A 20,545-nucleotide genomic window follows, 5' to 3' on the forward strand; every position below is an offset into this window, starting at 1 on the left:
GCTTACATCTAGGAGCCCCAAAGAGCTGTAGAGAACTGAGTTTCCATTTTTTAAAGGGTGTACACACAGACTCATTCACCTCAGGACCAAGTGCAAAAGCAGCAGTTTGAAAATCATCTAGAGTATATTTGAAAGAAATTCATTTGCTAATCTTAATGCATCTGCCAGAAGGGCAGGGGCCTGTTGGCCTCTCTCTGGAGATGAAGGTGCTGGTGGCCACCATTTTTGCAATGTCACTTTTCCTTGCTAGTGCTGTCAGGTGTCTCAGCCCTTCACTCTCCTGTGGTCCCACTAAAGCCGGCAGGCATGCCTTACCCTCACATTAACCTGTGGCCCTGTTAAAATCAGCAAATACACATAGTCCACACACAAGACACCCTCTGAGCAATTGGCTCTGAGGTCCAGGGGGGTGTTGCATTCCTGGGCCCCATGGGATTGAAACAATCAGAGAGACAGTTCTTGGCAGGTTACCATCCCCAGGTCATATCACAGAGAATAGACTGAAACACCTACATCTTCCTGTGAAGAAAGCCTATTTTACTTGTCCTGGAACGTCAGTCAGAAAAGCAGGTTTCAGGATTGCCACATACCCAGAGGCTACATGGGCCAGATGTTGCCATCTTTGTGCCCTTGCTTCACTACAGCTTGTCAGTACCTTCAAGAAAGGAGCTTATACATTTGTCTGAAACCCCAAATTTTACAGCTGTCAGCAAGGGAGCCCCTCTACATGGACTGGTCTGGATGCCAGCAGGGCTTACAATTGTGGTCCTACAGAACTGTATGTATTTTCATCCTTTAAAAAGTGGTGCCTGAGCATCTGGCACCGAATAAGCATGAAACTAGGTGCTAATTTGGATCCCTCCCTTTGGAACAGAGGCAGAGTTTGGCACAACTTCAACCAACTGGGACTGATGAAGAATAAATCAGGTTGCTTAGACAATCACAAAGGTTTCACAGGCAACTGAGAGCTAGGGCAGGGTTGAATGACAGTTCATCTTCTACACAAATCCACTCATGCAAGACTGGGAGAGAAAGCTATACAATACATAGTAATAAGCATGGTCAAGCAAAATGAAGAAACAGAGGAATATATTCCAAACAAAAGAATATCATAAAACCCCAGAAAAAAAACCTTAATGAAACAGAGATATTTCATTTACTTGATAAAGAGTTCAAGGTGATGGTCATAAAGATGCTCACCAAACTCAGGAGAAGATAAATAAAAAATGAGAACTTCAAAGAGAGATAAAAAATATAAGAAAATACCAACAGAAGTCATAGAGCTGAAGAACACAATAATTCAACTGAAGAATACACTGGAAAGCTTCAACAGCACACTAGATAAAAAAGAGGAAAGGATCAGTTATCCTGAAGATAAGGCAGTAGAACTCATGCAGTCAGAGCAGCAAAAAGAAAACCAATCAAAAACTAAAGATAACTTAAGGAACCTATAAAATAAAATCAAACTGAAAAAATTTGCATCAGAGAAGACCCAAAAGGAGAAGGAGTGAGAAAGGGACAAAAAAACTTATTTGAAGAAATAATGGCTGAAAAATTCCCTAACCTGGGGCAGGAAATAGACATTCAGATCCAATTAGTCTGGAAAGTCAAAAACGAAGAGGAACTCAAAGACAGACACACCAAGACAACTTATAATTAAATTTCAAAACATAAAGCTAATAAGAGAACCTTAAAAAAACAGAGAAAAAGAACTTATTACATATAAGGGAATGAACAAATGAAAATGAAACTGTAACATACCAAAATCAATGGGTTGCTGCAAAAACAGAAGGAGAAATTAAGAAAATAATCCCCCTCACAACTGCTTAAAAAGAAGGAAATATCAAGAAACAAATTTAACTGTGGAAGTGAAAGACCTGTATACTCCAAACTATAAGATATGGAAAACATAAATTGAAGAAGCACAACTAAGTGAAAATGTATTTTATGCTGATGTACTGGAAGAATTAATATTGTTAAAATGTCCATATTACCCAAGGCAATCTATAAAATCCTTGCAATCCCTATCAAAATCCCAATGGCATTTTCACATAAATAGAACAAACAGTCCTAAAATTTTGTATGGAAACACAAAGGATCCTGAATAGCCAAAACAACCTTGAAAAAGAAGAACAAACTTGGAGACATCATACTTTCCAATTTCAAACTATATTCCAAAGCAACAGTAGTTAAAACAATGTGGTACTTGCATAAAAACAGACACATAAATCAGTGGAACACATTAGATAGCCCAGAAAGAAACCCAGGTATTTATGGTCAGTGAGTTAATTTAGAACAAAGAGCCAAGACTATCCAACAGACAAGACAGTCCAAAATAAATGGTGTTGGGAAAATCGGACAGCCATACAAAAGAATGAAATTAGAGTCTTACACCATGCACAAGAATTAACTTAAAATGGGTTAAAGATTTGAATGTAAGACCTAAAACCATTAAGATCCTCTAAGAAAACAAGTTGGAAAGCTTTTATTTTTTTCAATTTTTTAAAACTACTTAAGAAAAAATGTTTATTATAAAATTTTGAAAATATACAAAAGTAGAGGAAAATAATGAGCCCATACATCTATCTTTCAGCTTAAAAACTACCTATATTCTTTTTTGTTTTTGTTTTTTTTATTATTTTAATTTCATTTTATTAGCATATAATGTATTATTTGCCCCAACAGGTCTGTGAATCGTCAGTCTTACACCATTCACAGCACTCACCATAGCACATACCCTCTCCAATGTCCATAGCCCAACCACCCTATCCCTCCCCACAAACCCCCCAGCAGCTGTCAGTTTGTTTTCTGAGATTGAGTCTCTTATGGTTTTTCTCCCTCCCTAGTTCCATCTTGTTTCATTTATATATACAAAGGAATACTACTGGAGCCATCAAAAAACTGAAATTTTGCCATTTGCAATGATGTGGATGGAATTAGAGGGTATTATGTTAAGTGAAATAAATCAATCAGAGAAAGCAATTACCATATGATATCTCTGATATGAGAAATTTGAGAGGCAGGCCTGGGGCTCGTCGGGGTAGGGAGGGAAAAAAGGGTGGAAAGCTTTCAGATATAAGTCTTGGTCATGACTTTGGATTTGACTCCAAGACTAGGGCAACAAAATCAAAAAACTAAGAAGTTAGGACTACTTTGAACTAAAAACAAAAACAAAACAAAACAAACAAACTTCTGCATAGTGAAGGAAACCATCAACAAAATAAAAAAGCAACCTTTTGAATGGGAGGAGGTATTTGAAAATCATATATCTAATAAGGGGTTAATAGCCAAAATATGTAAAGAGGGACACCTGTGTGGCTCAGTCAGTTAAGTGTTGGACTCTTGTTTTCAGCTCAGGTCATGATCTCCTGGGCGTGAGATGGAACCCTGTTGCCAGTCTCTGCACTCAGTGGGGAGTCTGCTTGAAGATACTCTCCCTCTGCTCCTCCCCCTACTCGTGCTTCCCCACAAAAATAAATACATGAATCTTATACATATATAATTATATTTATTATTATATATATTATTATATAAATTATATTTAAATATAAATATATAGAGAACTTGAACATCTCAATTCCAAAAAACCAATCTGAAAATGGGCAGAGGATCTAAACAAACTTTTTTCCCACAGTAGACATAAAGATGGCCAACAAGCACACAAAAAGATGCTCCATATCACTAATTATCAATGAAAGGCAAATCAAAATCACCTCACTTCACCTCACACATTTTAGAATGGATATTATCAAAAAGATAAGAAATAATAAGAATTGGGAGGATATGGAGCAAAGGGAACTTTTGTGCAGTGTTGATAGGAATATATATTGGTACAGCCCCTATGAAAAACAGTATGTTGTTTCCTCAAAAAATTAAAAAAAAAATACCATGTGATCCAGCAATTCCATTTTTGGATATTTATTAAAAGAAAACAAAAACACTAATTTCAAAAGATATAAGCACCCCCCCCCATTTTATTACAGCATTACTTACAGTAATCATAATATAGAAGCAACCCAAGTGTCCATCAATGGATAAATGGACACATACACACAGAGACACACACATACAGAATGGAATTCTACTCAGCTTTAAAAGAGAATGAAATCTTGCATTCTCAACAACATAAATAAACCATAAGGGTATTACACTAAATGAAATAACTCAGAGAAAGACAAATACCTTATGACTTCACTTACATGTGAAATCTTAAAAATAAAAAAAAAATGAAAAAACAAAACTGAGTAAAACTAATAGATACAGAGAACATATTGGTGGGAGCCAGAGGAGAAAAGGATTAGGATGGAGTAATGGGCAATGGGAATTAAGAAATACAAACTTCAGGGGTGCATGGCTGGCTCAGTTGGTTAGCGTCTGCCTGTGGTTCGGGTCATGACCCCGGGGTCCTGGGATTGAGCCCTGTGTCAGGCTCCCTGCTCAGTGAGAAACCTGCTTCTCTCTCTCCTCCCCACTCATTCTCCCTGTACTATTTCTGTCTCTCTCTCAAATAAATATTTTTTTAAAGGAAAAGTAATACAAACTTCTAGTTTTAAAATAAATAATTCATGGAGACATATAGCATGTGACTATAGTCAGTAAAATCATATCGCATATTTGAAAGCTGCTATGAGAGCATATCTTAAATGTTCTCTTCACAAGAAAAAAAGATTAGCTTTGTATGGTAATATGCGATAACTAATTGTGGTAGTCATTTTAAGTGTATGTGTATATATGTGTATATGTTTATATATATAAATTTATATATATATATATATAAATTCATTTTTATATAATCTTTGTGTTATATACCTAAAACTAATATGATATAATATGTTAATTATTGTTAAAAAAAAAAAGAATGGTGCCAAAATTCTACCAATGTGTAGAAGACACAACTTGAAACTTTGAATTATTTTTATTTTTCTGTGTAAAATCATTTACCCTCCATGAACCTCATTCCCTTATTGTTTCATAGAATGATGTTTAGTATTCAACACATTAACATGTGGGAAACCGATCTGTGGACTTTAGTGTAATATAATCATTACTGTATTACCATTTTTGAGTGTCATTTGTCAGCATATGTTAAGAGTATAAGATAAAATCTCACTTAATTTTTATAATGAGCTTATAAAGTAAATATTATACTTACTGTGCAAATGACACAGGGTGATTATATTACATATCCATAGTAACACAGCTAACAGATAAACAGTGCATTCTTTTTATTCATAAGTAATAGGTATGACGTGAATACCAGCTCTTGTTGAGGACGAATTCATGTGATCTCATTATTTGTCCATGACTGATCTGCTCATTATCCTTTCCAATTCCTATTGGTAGGTGCCAATGGAACGATTTATCTCACAGAGTTCTTATGTTGTAATGTATTCTTAATCTTTGTATTTTTTTTTACAAAAATCAATAAACTTTCATAAGGCATTTGACAACTTGGTAGATTTTAAAATAGTTGTATTTCATCATGAAAAGAAAAAAAATATCTATTTTTTATTCATATTCATATGCTGAACTATTTAATCCTTGTGTAAGGGGGGTGGATATAAAAGTTCTAGAAACAACATTAAAATATAAATGGAACACAAGTACTCCACTGGGAGGAATTCACTTTGCTTACAAAGAAGAACTGTACTTTGTATAAAGATGATTTCCCGAAGCAGTCAGCGTATGCCAGCGGAAAAGACTAAAAGATACTCAGTGGGAAGATGATCTCCATTTATCTTATTCATACAAAGCCATTTATAATTTTTTAAAACTCCTTATTCTATTTTTAGTTAGCATCCAGTCAGGAAGCTCAAAGTTTACTTTGTGTTCTATTTCCTCTTAGGATTCCAAGGCCATAGGAAATGCTGTGACTCACTGTAGGAAAACAGGACCCAGAGTTGACAATAAGGTTTAGTTGGTGTTACCTCATTTATAATGATCCAGTGACAGTCAAAAGCAACCAAATTAGTCTCCACAACCTAGAACAGAAAACAAACCAGCTATCAGTCAGCATTAATAGTGAAAACCAAACCAAACCAAATGAATATACTTGCAAATGGCAGAGAAAAACAAAAAACGAAAACAAAAACAAAACCCATATCACGTGTTAGAAAGATCTTTGTTATTAAATTAAAGATGTAAAACTGTTAGCCGAACACCACAGAAGCTTTTGTGTTCAATGTGCGGATGCACTGTAGACTTGCTAATTAAGTTTGAAAATAAAATTCATCACAAGCCTAGAAAAATAGGTTTCAACTAAAAAAATAAATAATACCACACAGTGATTTAACTGGTAGTTCAAATCACATTTCCTATTTCAAGTAAAGTTTGATGGCTTTCTATTCTATTTCTACAGTCTGGCTCTAACATTCTTATCTTCTGCTATTTCCTTATGTAAATGCTTGCTATTTTCTTAAAGCAAACTGCTCTGTGTTCTGAAACACTTTGTGCTGTGTTCTCTAAGGAGATCCAATTGTAAAGTTGTCTGAATGTAAAAACTAAAAGCAATAAAGATTATATTAACATTAAGTTGTGGGTGGATAACTTCAGTAGCTTTTAGCTGCTAATTACATAAACAAAATTTATGCAAAAGGAAAAACAAACAATATATAGGTCTCAATCTTGACTGACTAACTTTGAATAAATGGATTCTAAATGATTCTTGGCTTGGGCTAAAAACTGTAAGCTTGGTCACACACACATGTGTGTGTATGGAGTGTGTGTGGGCATGGAGGGGGCACAGTAAGGTAGAGGTAGCTTTTGTATTACTTTCCATTCTATCCAATCTTATACATATTTTAAGGTATGTTTTTATGATTCATGCTGTGGGGCATACAGGCATATAACAGGTGACACTGTTTTATAAAAGATTATTCTTATATTTTCAGCAATAATGCCCATAGATCGGGTTTTAAATGAAGATTCTTTCTAATAACTATCAAGGAGTTGTTATAATACGGTGATTGTTTTGTTGGTTATTCTTCTTCCAACTGAGAAATGACTGTTGAAAGATGCACTGAATCATGAGAATTCCAACTGGAAATATATTTCTTGTATGATTCAATATTTTCTGAAAGGATGTAGTTACTTCCAGTATTTTTGTTTTAATTTTGGTATAAATTTTGTACTATTTCAATACGTATCACATCAGTCCCTATGAATTTATTGAAGTATATAGATAATACATCACCATATAAGTGAAGATGTTATTTATTTTTAATTAACATCATTATTATCATCATTTTTTGAAATACATATATTTTCCATTTATATGCAAAATAATGTAGAAAATATGACTTTGGCAGTTTTCAGTTTTAGAAATCACTTTACGCCATTAAGGCCAGCACTTATTTCTAATTTTATGATTATATTTTTTTAATCATCTTAGACAAATCAATCACTAATTAATTAGCAATAAAAAGTGTTAGAAAATAAGCAAGGGCTCTTAGAATTTAAAGAAATACAAACCAGAAATTCTGATATGAAGAAAATAGTTTTCCAGTTAAATAGAGTGACATATTTTTTTTAAAAAGCCCGTGACTTAAAAAAAAAAATGACCAAAATACGGTAATAGCTAGAAGTCAAAGAGAAATGAAAGCCAAAATATAGATTGAAAGAACCTACTGAAACAACATCAGCAGTAGAGTGAGGAGATGGCTCAGTTTAGCTTAAATTGTCTTCATGCCGATAATCTGTACCATTTGGACAGATTAGGCAACATCTGGGCTCTTAGAACCCTTCATTAACCTGCGGACCTTTTTAAATGAGAAGCTGTCTTGTACAACAGCACTTATGAAAGAGGTAGAAGATAAAGGTTGCAGTGGTAACTTACTGATAATTTGTTTGGACCATTTTCCTATTCATTTTTCACACTTTGACCTGAAACAAACTTTCAGGCAAAAGCATGGCACAGCGTAGAAGTACAGGCTCAGTCTCATGTTTCCATAGAGGAGAAAGGTGAGTATCTCGTCTAAAGCCATGGTTCTATTAATTCTACCACCCTCCTTTGCTTAGGGTCAGCAGAGAGATTATCTTCTTTCACTCCTGTCTTTAATTTCACTCATGAGTATGGATACACAAGCCATTTCATAGTATGAATTTGAAACAAGGAAAGAGATTATTAGCACATTACTGCAGATAAGGAAATAAATCATTTACTACAACAGCTTAAATTCTTGGAACAGACCCTGTTCTACTACTGCCTGATGTGGTACTGTGCTAACGCAGAAATAAACCTCTTGACACATTACATTTTGGGTCTCCTTGTTAGAGTAATTTAGCCTATTTTATCTAATGTAATGCACTTTTATTAATCTTAGCTATGCACCTTTTTCTAACCTTAATAAATTTTAATAAATAGCTCATTAGAGTAATTTTAAATCCTGTGATTTTATAAAGGCATGGTTTCCAAACCATGCAATATTTGGTGCCTTTTCACAAATGTCAAATATTCAGGCCTTTTTTCATGAGCCCAGTATTCTTTGGGAAAGGAAAACAAATTATGCCAGAAAGGTACTCAAGAAGGAAAAGGTAGATATGTCTGTCCCTTTTATTACATACCAAAATAGGTGTACACAACTCAAATCCATGTAGTAAGGTGGCACCCTGTTATAAAGAAACTCTGAAGCTTTTTTATTGGTATGTTGTACACAAAATGTTAATGCTTCCATTCATCATCTGAGGAGGAATATACTTTCCTTAGCTTTATGTTAACATCTTTATGCATAAACAATGAGCTGGCATGAGTTATCTGACTTTTTAATACTTGAGTGTCACTAAAAGTAAGTGATATGAAAAAGCTACTAATTAAAATGGTAACTGATATCTGGAAATGGAAGGAGCATTTACAAAGGGGCATAAAAGATGACAGGCACTTCAACAACCTAGACTTTGGAAACCTGGTAGGCTTTGAGTTCTTTCACTTAAATGACTAGAACAGATATACTGTACAGATAAAAATAAAATGTATTACTATACCTATACTAGCATATAGCATGTGACTTTGCATATATATGCATCCCCTTCAGAAAAGTAAAATTACAACCAAGTTAAAAGAAAAGATGGAGCAATAATGTGGTTTATGCTTTCCGCATATTATCACACTGAGCTAACACATAATGAATATTCTTAGGAGAAACATATTTAAATAAAAAAAATTCACAGCAATTTGTGTGGATAACAAAAGGCACCTAGATATTGTAAAGCAAAATCAAATCATCTGACAATTTTTCTATTTTTTTAGTAATATTAGTCCCTTTTCACCTGATATACCTCAGCCTCAGTAACGCTGTATCAGACTAGCAACATTACTAATGTGAAGGACTGAATTCTGGATAAAAGATTAAGAAGTGATTGTAGATATCCTAGAATTTTTTAAACCTTTATATTTATTTTCACAGTTACATTAGAACACAAGGAGGGAAAATTTTTTCCTTTCCCCATCTTCCTTACCTAAGTATCTCATCTCCTTTTTCAGCAGTAAACATATCTGAAGCCAATGAAATAGATTAAGCAATTGATTGTTTTTTTTTTTTCACCAGGACCCTATTTTATATCTGAGCTCATTATTAGAATTGTGTGTTCTCATTCCGTGGATTCTTATAATTGCCTAGCAAGTTAGTAAACACTAATTGTATTTCTTAATCCAAAATTTCAAGAAATTTTAGATTGCTATGAAGTATTGAAGATCCTAAAAATTAATTTAAAAATTTATTACCATAACAATAAGAAACACTCCTTGAAAGATCATATTATGCTGGAGCTATTCAGTCAGCATTATACTTGGGCAAGTCAGCAAGAAAAATACCATCCAATGGGGACTCCTGTATGTTTGGTATTCAAAATAACAGAAAGGAAATATGGATTTTCCTTCCTAATCTGCTCCTCCTCTCCTTCTTACCCCATGCTTCTCTCTTATCACTAGGCATGTGTATATTAGTCATGTAAAGGAGCATGGGGTATGTTCATATAGAGTTGCTTCGACTCTGATACAAAGCACATAGTTATAACAAATGAGACTACCCTGCCTCCCAAGAAGTTGAGCTTATTTTAAAGGAATTGAGCAAAAAAGGGGGGAAAAAATCAAGCCCTGTCAGAAAGACAAGCGATGAGTAAGGACAGACCATCTGTCACTGGCAGGAACTTTAGAACTTCTGAATCTTTAGAAAAGCCTGACAATTTATCACCACGTCTTCCATCATTTGTCCTTAAATCTTCAGATGTGCTAAATATAAGACAATCAGAAGCAAAGAAATTGCCAGAGCATGTATCTCACTGGTAATAAATGTGGAACAGTTCCTACGAGCACAGAGGACAATTTAATTGACTAAACAATAACAGCAACATGCTGTTTTTCACTCAACCTTGTGGCTTAACTAAATTAAACTTGTTCCCTTTGCAGGAGGCACTAAATATTACACGTTCATGCAAAGCGTTCCAGCACTCTGTACACCTGCAGCAGTGAGGATTTCAGGTGTTTACTTCCTATTCCTGTCTATTCCAAATCGCCAGGTGGAAACATGCTTGGGGAAGGACACCAACAGTTACGCTGGAACAAGCGGCCGGAGAAATATTAAAGAGCTCTTCCCCTCCTGGCTCCTCATCTATAGTAAGACTATAGCTTATATCTCTATTTCTAGAACTATATTCTGTGGGATACTACCTCCACTAAAATTCATAAACATTTGGTAGCAAGTAGATTTAGAAATGCTAGGTTAACCAAATTAATAGATGTCACTACTGCATCACTCCCCAAAGAATTAAGCAGGTTAATATCAATATTGAAAGTAATTAACATAAAATCATATTAATATGAATAATATTGGGGGACATATGGCTTCAGACCTATGAGTGTGAGCTCTGAAGTAAGAGTCAATGCCTCTGTTTTCTTTCAGTGTGACTTTGAGGAAATTACCAACCCTATAAACCTCAGTTTCCTCATTTGTAACTAGGATTAACACCATTGTCTACGTAATAAAATCATAGTGAAGCTCAAATGCAACAATAGTAGATTCTCAATAAACACCAACTCTTCCATTTTAATGAATATGCTTTATGGAATTCCAGGAGGAGATATTTGGAATTGGCATATTCCAAATTGATCTGACTCGTGGGGAGAGCAATTTTCTCCATTATAAATCCTATGGGATTAGTACTTTGGGGAAATGTTAATTTAGTCACATATTTCTAAAAGTTCTAAAATTTTATTGAAACCACAAGGAATTTTCTAATTTTAAAATCATGGCCTTAAAATAATCCTACAGAAAGAGTGACTAACAGAGGACATTTTCCATAAAACAATTAGTAATACAGGAACAAAACTTGAATTACCATATTTTATGTAAAATTCAAATGCATATGTAGTAGTTTTGGCCAAATAATGATACTTGTTCTTTTCTCTTTTTAACTTCTTTACCCCCTTTGTAATTAAACAAAAGAAACGCAATCATTATACTCTCCAATAAAGTATAAAAAGGAAATATATCATGTATAGAGTTTATAGCATATAGTAGATTCTTAGAAGATCAGTGGATTTACAGTCCAAACCCTCCCTCCAGTGTCCCAAATGTCATATATGACAAAACTGCACAACCACAAAGTTCTGCTAGTAGAAATTCCATTAGATACTCCAGTGCCTCAAAATGCGAAGTGAAAATACAAAACTTCTTAAGGTACAGTCAACCTGGAGTTCATTTCCATTGCTTTTTTTTTTTTTTTTAAAGATGGGTTGTTTTTCATTTTTCTTTTCACTAGAATCGCCAAAGCCACAGTCCAGGGAGACCCTGGAGTATTGTGTCAATTTCATTTTAAAATCCCAAATATATCCAGCAGATGGCATGAGTAAGCCCTCGAGAGCTGATACTGGGCAACACGGGGATATTCTGAATTGACTGTCTTGTTTGCATTTCCCCTTGAGCTCAGCATGGGTCCGCAACTCTCTTCTGTTCTTATCCAAGCAGCTACTATCTGCCATCCCACTCTGTTCCTTTTGCTTTAGAATCTCTGCTCTGATCTTCCAGCTGGAAGACCACAAATACACTTTCATCCAAATCCTCTTGCCATTACTGCCAAAGTTATTTCATAAACGGATATGCTAGAATTATTGTTACTGCTGTGCAGTTGGGTCTTCCCACACCCCCTGGGAGATGGAAATATGCCACCGCTGAGATTTGGCCAAAAGTATACTACCTGCTCTGCTTCTTAATGTGGAAAGATGGGCACTAACACACACACACACACACACACACACACAATAGAGAATCTGTGTTCATCCTATCACACAGACCCACCTTCCTGTGTCCTAAATTACTGAAGAGAGATTGAACAACTACCAAAAGTGAATTCATGATTTCAATACTTTGACCAATGAGGATACAAATAAGGTTCTAACAATCATTTCCAGGGCAGGGGACCACGGTTTAACGGCTTTAATTCTTTCTGACGTTTTGGTTGCATTGGGCTTCATTTAGATGTTTTGCTGTGGTGATTGAAGAGTACTTCCCCAAAACAATTAGGAAAAATAGTGGTTGTTCAGAAACCATTAGTCCTTTCTCATGCCATGTTCTAAAATGTTAACCTTCAGTACAATGAGGGAATTAATGTTACATTAAAATATTTTTTTGATTTTCTTCATTTTTTAATAGCTAAGTGATTCTTGACAGAGTAAATTACTTCCTAAGTATAATTGGCAAACAAATAAATGCAAGTTCTTACTTGGATTTGATCTCCCTTTAATGATGATGATTTCGGGGCACATTGGCTCTTAATTGCTGGGATTTATGAAATAAGACTTTCTTGTTATCTTGAAGCAAATAAAAGGGGAAAATGCTTCTTATAGAGAAGTCTATTGATCACATCAAAATACAACATACAAGCTTTTCACCACCATGAACTTCATGCTTTGCTTTGTTCTTTTTTTTTCTTCATTCCTTTTGATCTATTCTCTATCTTCTCTCCTTGACAACTGTTTCTCAAAACTCAGACTGAAATAAATGTCAAATCCTTTCTCAACTCTCATCTCCCTAACCCCAAGAAGTATTGTCCCCAAGGTCATGCTCATCTAGCACTTTGAGCAAACCTGTAAGCAGGTTTGTTAATTTAATTAAATCATGTTGAGTTATGTAACTGACTGTGAGAGCTGTGTTGTGTTTTTATTTTTTTTAATATTTTATTTATTCATTGGACAGACAGAGATCACAAGTAGGCAGAGAAGCAGGCAGAGAGAGAAGGAAGCAGGCTTCCCGCTGAGCGGAGTCCGGATGCGGGGCTCGATCCCAGGACCCTGGGATCATGACCCGAGCCGAAGACAGAGGCTTAACCCACTGAGCCACCCAGGCGCCCCAGCTGTGTTGTGTTTTATATTCCCCTTATTCCCTCTTCATTAGCCTGACTGGCTTTTTTGCTGGTTCTCCAGCACAGTCCTGCTTTGGCCTTTACCTTGCTTGAAGGACAGATGCACACAGCGACACAGCCCTGGGCATTGCATGTGGGACTCGGCATAAACATCACTTCATCAGGCATGGCTTCTGTAATCACCCACTTCTGATAATCCCCCCATGCATTATCCCACATGAAGCAGACACACACACACACACACACACACACACACACAGATACACACACACACATACACACACACACACACACACACGATTCACTGCCTCTTTTGGTGCACTAGGGACATAAACTTCACAACCCTAAGAATTTCATTTTGATCATTGGTCTATACCCTCAGAAAAATAAATGATATATAATAGAGTTTCAATAAAATTTGTTGCCAGGCACAAGGCAAATTTTCACTAAATGCTGTTTGTGGAAAAAAGGACAACTATATAGTCCTAACTCATGTTTATGTATTTATGGATATCCCTACCTCACCTTTGACTAAACCATTTGATAAACTTGTTTGAAAGGAAGTCACTGGATGGGATTTCATCGTTAAAAAATAAATAAATAACAAGAAAATGACCCAACTCACATTTTTGCCAATGAAGAGCTCTTGATTACTTATGTGGTAATGAAGTATAGAATTATCATATTCAAAATTTCCAAAGTCAAAGCCTCAGAGTTTGGAGGTTTTGTGATATTAGGAAAAACATAAAATTTGAAAAACTGGACTTGAGTTCAAATGCCAGATTTCCTTACTGATAGTCAATATATTACTTACTCTGAGTCTCACTTTCCTGATTATAGGAATATTGCTCTTTTCAGAGGTAGTAAGGTTTACATAGATGAATGTATCTAAAACACTTGGAACATTGTCAGAACTCATTTGCTAACCTCTTTCCTTTGTTAACTTTCTTTCCCTTTACTCAGGTTATTGCAGTATTTTCGACACTACTCATAAATGACTATGAGTATATTTATTCAATTCAGTAAATGTTTATTAAATGCTGTTTATAGTATATTTATAATAATAATAGCTAATATTTATTCAGTGCCTATTATGTGCTGGGCACCAAGTGCTTATACATACACAGTAACTTATTTAATGTCTACTATATCCTTATGATGTAAGCACCACATTCATTGTCCACCTTACATGAGAAGAAACTGAAGCAACTCACCCAAATCATTAAGTTGGGTGTGGAATCCAGAATCAATAACTAGTAAACAATTTTTCTTTCTTTTTTTTTTAAATTTTTTTATTTTTTATAAACATATTTTTATCCCCAGGGGTACAGGTCTGTGAATCGCCAGGTTTACACACTTCACAGCACTCACCAAAGCACATACCCTCCCCAATGTCCATAATCCCACCCCCCTTCTCCCAACCCCCCTCCCCCCAGCAACCCTCAGTTTGTTTTGTGAGATTAAGAGTCACTTATGGTTTGTCTCCCTCCCAATCCCATCTTGTTTCATTCATTCTTCTCCTACCCACTTAAGCCCCCATTAGTAAACAATTCACAGCCTTCTCCATCAGGTTTCAGAAACTGTTTCGCTTTTTTTCAGAATTAAAATAACTACAGTTAAACTGAATATTGTATAACAATATATGATACAAACGGTTGCTTTATGTATTTAAACTCCAGTGTATAACTTATTTTTATCTACTGTGCACTTTTGAAAGGTTATGAACCATAGAAAATTTTGAGAAATGAAGGCAGTCTTATCTTCCATTCTGCTCCATGACCTTTACCTTGAAGTGGTAAAAGAAAATTTTTCTTTTAGTGAGTCTTAATTCCCATCTTCTTTTTATTTTATTTTTTTTTAAGATTTTATTTATTTATTTGACAGAGAGAAATCACAAGTAGATGGAGAAGCAGGCAGAGAGAGAGAGAGAGAGAAGCAGGCTCCCTGCTGAGCAGAGAGCCCGATGCAGGACCTGAGCCAAAGTCAGTGGCTTAACCCACTGAGCCACCCAGGCGCCCCCTTATCTTCTTTTTAGAATGTAACTTGTTATAAGGATTAACTGATCAACATTATATATTATATATATATATATATATATATATATATATATATAACATTATATATAAGGATATATAGAGAACTGTTTCTCTGATTCAGCAATAGCAACTATATATATATATACCATATATACACACATATACATATATATATATATACGTGTGTGTGTGTGTATATATATATATATATATATATATATATATATTTCTCTGTTCCTGCTCTCTTTCATAACAAAACTTTTGATTAGCCCCACAGGATGAAGTGTCAAAAGCATCTAGAAGAGAAAATGTAGATCATGATTCTTATTGTGGCAGTAAGGCAGTAAGGACATTAGGCATCTAATTTCTGTAGTTAAACAGTTTACTACTCTTCTTTGTGTAACTTGGCTGTATTCTGGGTTATCAACAGCTCATTACTGATGAAGCCAATATGGATGCTGATTATTACTCATTAAAAGACATTCCTAGTTTAGTGTTTCTCTTATCTTTGGACTCTTCTAATATTTCACAGGGACTCTCCCTTCTAGAATATCAGGAATGGTATACAATATTGATGATTCTGGACTCAAAAGACTTTAGAGGGGGAAACGTATTTGAAAGGTCTTATTAGTTTTGATACATAAAGTACCCAGAAGAAAAATAAAGAAATGCAAAATGTGAATTTCCATGGCCATATTCCTAAATAAACTGTTTAGGTCATTCTCAAGATATTTAAACCCATTGGAGGTATAATCCTTGAACATTTTGTAAATCAAAACAAGACCTTCAAGCTTTTTCAGGTTTCTAAATTTCTTTCATGGTTCTTTCATAAAAAGTATACCTTGTGGCCTACCATAAAAAATGTTTTCAATGGTATTGGACTTGACAGCATGGACAATTTCCAGAATTTCAAGCAATTGACTCTCCCGTCTGTGCTATTTCACTATGGTGAAATATAAACCATCTTTTTCTTACCACTGACAAATCACCTTATGGTGTTAGAACTGTGTTTAGTAACAAAATGTCAGTTGAAACTGAGGCACCAACTGTTAACTGCTCAAACAAAATGTCATTTGTAGAACAGAATTACAGAATTTGACAAAGGAACCTATGCTATGATCACAGAATCAAGAGTATTCAAAGATCATCCGACACGTTTTAGAATTTTCATTGATCTTAAACCTCTCATTAAATTATTTTTTGAATTATTTTTAAAACTTTGTTTACATGGATGCTTATCTGCCTGTCAGCAATTTATAATAGCACAACTTCTACAAAATGACTAGTTCCCCTAAATCCCATTTACACCGCTCCACCTTTCCCAGAAATGGATCACACAAATGTGTGAGTTAGCATTCAACAGGTAGAAATGGTTTTAAGCCCTCAAGTTCCAGCCCCTCTAAAACCAGAAACAGGGGGCCTGGGTGGCTCAGTGGTTTAAGCCCCTGTCTTCAGCTCAGGTCATGATCTCTCTGGGTCCTGGGATCAAGCCCTACATCGGGCTCTCTGTTCAGCAGGGAGCCTGCTTCCCCTCTCTCTCTCTGCCTGCCTCTCTGCCTACTTGTAATCTCTGCCTGTCAAATAAATAAATAAAATCTTTTAAAAAATTAAAAAATAAAAAACAGAAACAAAGCAAAAAAAATCTGAATAACAACAGCTACCATTTGGGGGATGTGTATTAAAACATTTCAGTGCCTTTCATCATTTTGGTCTTATATCAACCCTTTGAAGGTAGTTGCTATTACATTTCCCATTTTACAAATAAATTAACACAGTCTTAACTTCACTGCTCCCTTCTCCTGATGGTAGAACAGGAAGAGTTTGCTCTAAAGGAGACTAATTTCAGTAGAGCTTTGAGTCCCTTTCTTTTCTTTTTTTTTTTTTAAGATTTTATTTATTTATTTGAGAGAGAGAGAGTATGAGAAGAGGGGAGGGTCAGAGGGAGAAGCAGACTCCCTGCCAAGCAGGGAGCCCGATGTGGGACTCGATCCCGGGACTCCAGGATCATGACCTGAGCTGAAGGCAGTCGCTGAACCAACTGAGCCATCCAGGTGCCCCCCTTTCTTTTTTTTTTTTCCGTTAGGGAATCTGCAACAATAGTTACTTACATACTCTGCTTTCCACATCTCTCCATTTACCATCTATGGGACAACAGATTTCCTTCCACCTAACACATGAGCTTTCAAATGACTTTCGCAGACAGTCTTGTCAAATACTGCCTATGATTGCTTTCTCCTTTTTCACTTCTCACATTTATATAGCAATCATTCTGGCTTCTGCTCCCAACTCCCCCACTCTTCTTTATTTGTCTGGCCTCTAGGTATCTTTTAGGTATAATTATCCTCATCATGTCTAAGAGGTCTTCCATGATCACTACACCCCTCCCACCATAAACTTGTCTTATAAATGAGGATATGAATCACCATTTCTGAACACGTTTAATTTATATATGTGTGTGTGTGTATATATATATATATATATATATATTTTTTTTTTTTTTTAATTTGACTACATTCTCTACCCTACGAAAAGCTTCTTGAGGCAGGGATGGTGTTTTATCTATTTTATATTTCCAAAAACTAACTCTGGACCTGACTCAGACAATAAGTATTGTGAACTGGACTTGAACTATCCTGTTATAAGGTCACTTTGCCCCATAATGTGACTGTAGATGTGAGAAGGTTACTTTGCCCCCTCCCCCCCGCCCAGGTGAACTGCCCTGCAACTGCAGGGGAAATGAGTTTCCAGCATATTGACCTATGCCACCTTGAGAGCTTGTATCCCTTCTCTTCTCTTCCTGACAACTTGTATCCAGCACATTTGGCCACACACAAACATAACCTAGAAGTGAGGGTATGTTAGCATCTCTGGAGATCAACTGTCAACCAACAGTGATGGGAAGAAGTGGATAAATGTTCCTGTCTCCCCACCCTCCTGTGGGAATGACTCAGAGGTATATTCCAAACTCAGTTTCTTAGAAGGCTCCCCACAAGATTGAGCTCCATTTGCCCACCTTTTAATTCATTCCTGGTAACACAATCTTGACTGACTTTTCTCTTTACTCTCTCTTCCTTATGTTTACCATTCCCTTACTTGTGCTTTTTGGGACAAACTCCCTGATAAATCATCTGCACCCAAGTTCTTGTCTCAGGATCTATACCAGTAACTCAAATTTAGTCAATCTTCCTACATAAAACACACAATTTACTACACATGAATTGAGAATAGTTGCTATAGTTAAATGAAGAAATTCTTGAGAAGTAGAAAAATGCTTGAGACATTAAAATTATTCACAATCTGTCTATAGGAGTTGTCTTCCTATAATAGACTGCTGAGAACTCTCATAATCCTAAAAAGCTTTGATGTCACTGTGTACAGTGTATTTGGGAATTCTTCACATAGGTGATTCTCAATTCTACGTGTGCATTAGAATCACCTGGAGGAAGTTTTAAACTTAGTACTGGGCCCACTCCAGTCTTTTCTGATTTAGAAGTTCTGGCATGGAGTCTGAGAATTTGCATTTCTAACAAGTTCCCAGTTGGTGCCTGTGCTGCAGGTTTAGTGAATCATTCTGAGATCCACTGCTTTACAAAAGAGCCCTGGTCAGGGACTGAGTGTGATGATTTGACGTTAAGTCTATATCCATTCAATTACTTTGACAAAACCATTCAAGCTTTTTGAACACCTGAAACATACTAGACACAGCGCTAGGATAGGAGTCGATTCATTGAGCAAGGCAGACTTGGTCTTTGTTCTAAGTGAGCTTTCAGCTCCAACAGAGACTGTGAGGAATCTGAAAGGTCTAACGGTCTAAAGGTCTCTAGGTGCTGTTCCTTCACAAATAACCAAGAACATGCACCTTTCCCCAGGAGGAAAGACGAAATACTTGTTTCAGAAAGAATATCGTCATTTTAAGCTTATTGTTTAAAAATTGCTTCTAATTTGAAGCAAACTTCTTTCCATACATTAAAGTGTTGCGCTTTATACCTTGATCATATCTGCACAAATCATACACAAATTATTTCAAATCACACATATTTTCTGTTTGGAATGATGAATTTTTATTTATAAAGATTGAATTTCTGGGATTAATAACCATAAACATTATTTTGCTTTTATGTCCATTTTTGTTTGTTTTTCCATCTGCAACTGACAAAGTCAGCCTTGAATAAAGGCTGGTAATTATATCCTGAATTATATTATTGAATTTGCCTGTTCGTTATTTCTTATATTCCATTTCAAGTTCAATAGTAGGAATCAGTTCTGGCATGTTGTTAAATAAATTATGTGTTAAGGCTTGCTTTAACTAATTCCAGTCAGGTAAAAAGAAAAGAAAAAATATGTGTGTGTGTGTGTGTGTGTGTGTGTGTATATATATATATATATAACACATACATACATATATATATATATATTTTAAAGATTATTCACTCTTCAGTCAGATTTCACTCTTCAGTCAGATTTTCTTTTGAGAGTTGAATTTTTATTAGGAACTATAAAATGGGACTGAGGTATGGTTCTGTCACTAGCATTGAGGCTGTAAATGCTGTGTGGAACATTTGTGGTTCATAATTCAAAAGGTGGCCTGGAGATACGTGTCTGGCCTTTCTTGGTCCGTTATAAAGAATTACATACCGATTTTGAATCTCCCATATATTTCACAGTTTACTGAAGTACTTAGCACTGTTCCACAGCATTCATTCATATTTAGCATAATTTCACAGTCTACTCAGGTCAGAATATGAAAGGAAGATAGCAAAGATGGATCTATTAGAAAATAATCCCTTGGACTCCCTCAGACCCAAAGACATGCACTAACACCTGCAGTTCTGAAGGCCACCTGTTTTCCTCCCTAGAGAAATTTGAAAACAATCATAAATCAAGCTGGCTGACAAGCTTCAAAAGCCTTTCTTCCCAGATGACATAAGTATGAGAAGGCTTTCTTTAAGAATATTCCAGTAGTACTTCTTTGAGAATTAAAGACAGAGACATAGCGGAAATAAATTTCATTCTCTGATCCGATCACAGTCCTTGAAATGGAGTCTTTTTTCTCCGACTGCTTTGTTTTTCTTTTGCAGATTTATTGGTATGACAAAGACTTACTGGTATAACACTGTGGCACAACCTACTACAATGTCATTATGGCCTCATGGAGT

At 35.5% G+C, this 20,545-nt stretch overlaps 1 protein-coding gene across 4 annotated transcripts in view; it reads right to left on the minus strand.

Moving 5' to 3' along the window:
* The window catches only part of GRID2 (glutamate ionotropic receptor delta type subunit 2), a 1,513,029-nt gene that overhangs the window by 596,766 nt on the left and 895,718 nt on the right, over window positions 1-20,545 (minus strand). For all 4 annotated transcript variants that reach the window (XM_082728077.1, XM_082728076.1, XM_082728074.1 and 1 more), the window contains one exon: window positions 5,928-5,981. In XM_082728077.1, the coding sequence (XP_082584203.1) occupies window positions 5,928-5,981 (54 nt within the window). The remainder of the gene's footprint in view (window positions 1-5,927; window positions 5,982-20,545) is intronic.

This window comes from Mustela nivalis (assembly GCF_964662115.1).
Source record: "Mustela nivalis genome assembly, chromosome: 4".
Classification (NCBI taxonomy): domain Eukaryota; kingdom Metazoa; phylum Chordata; class Mammalia; order Carnivora; family Mustelidae; genus Mustela; species Mustela nivalis.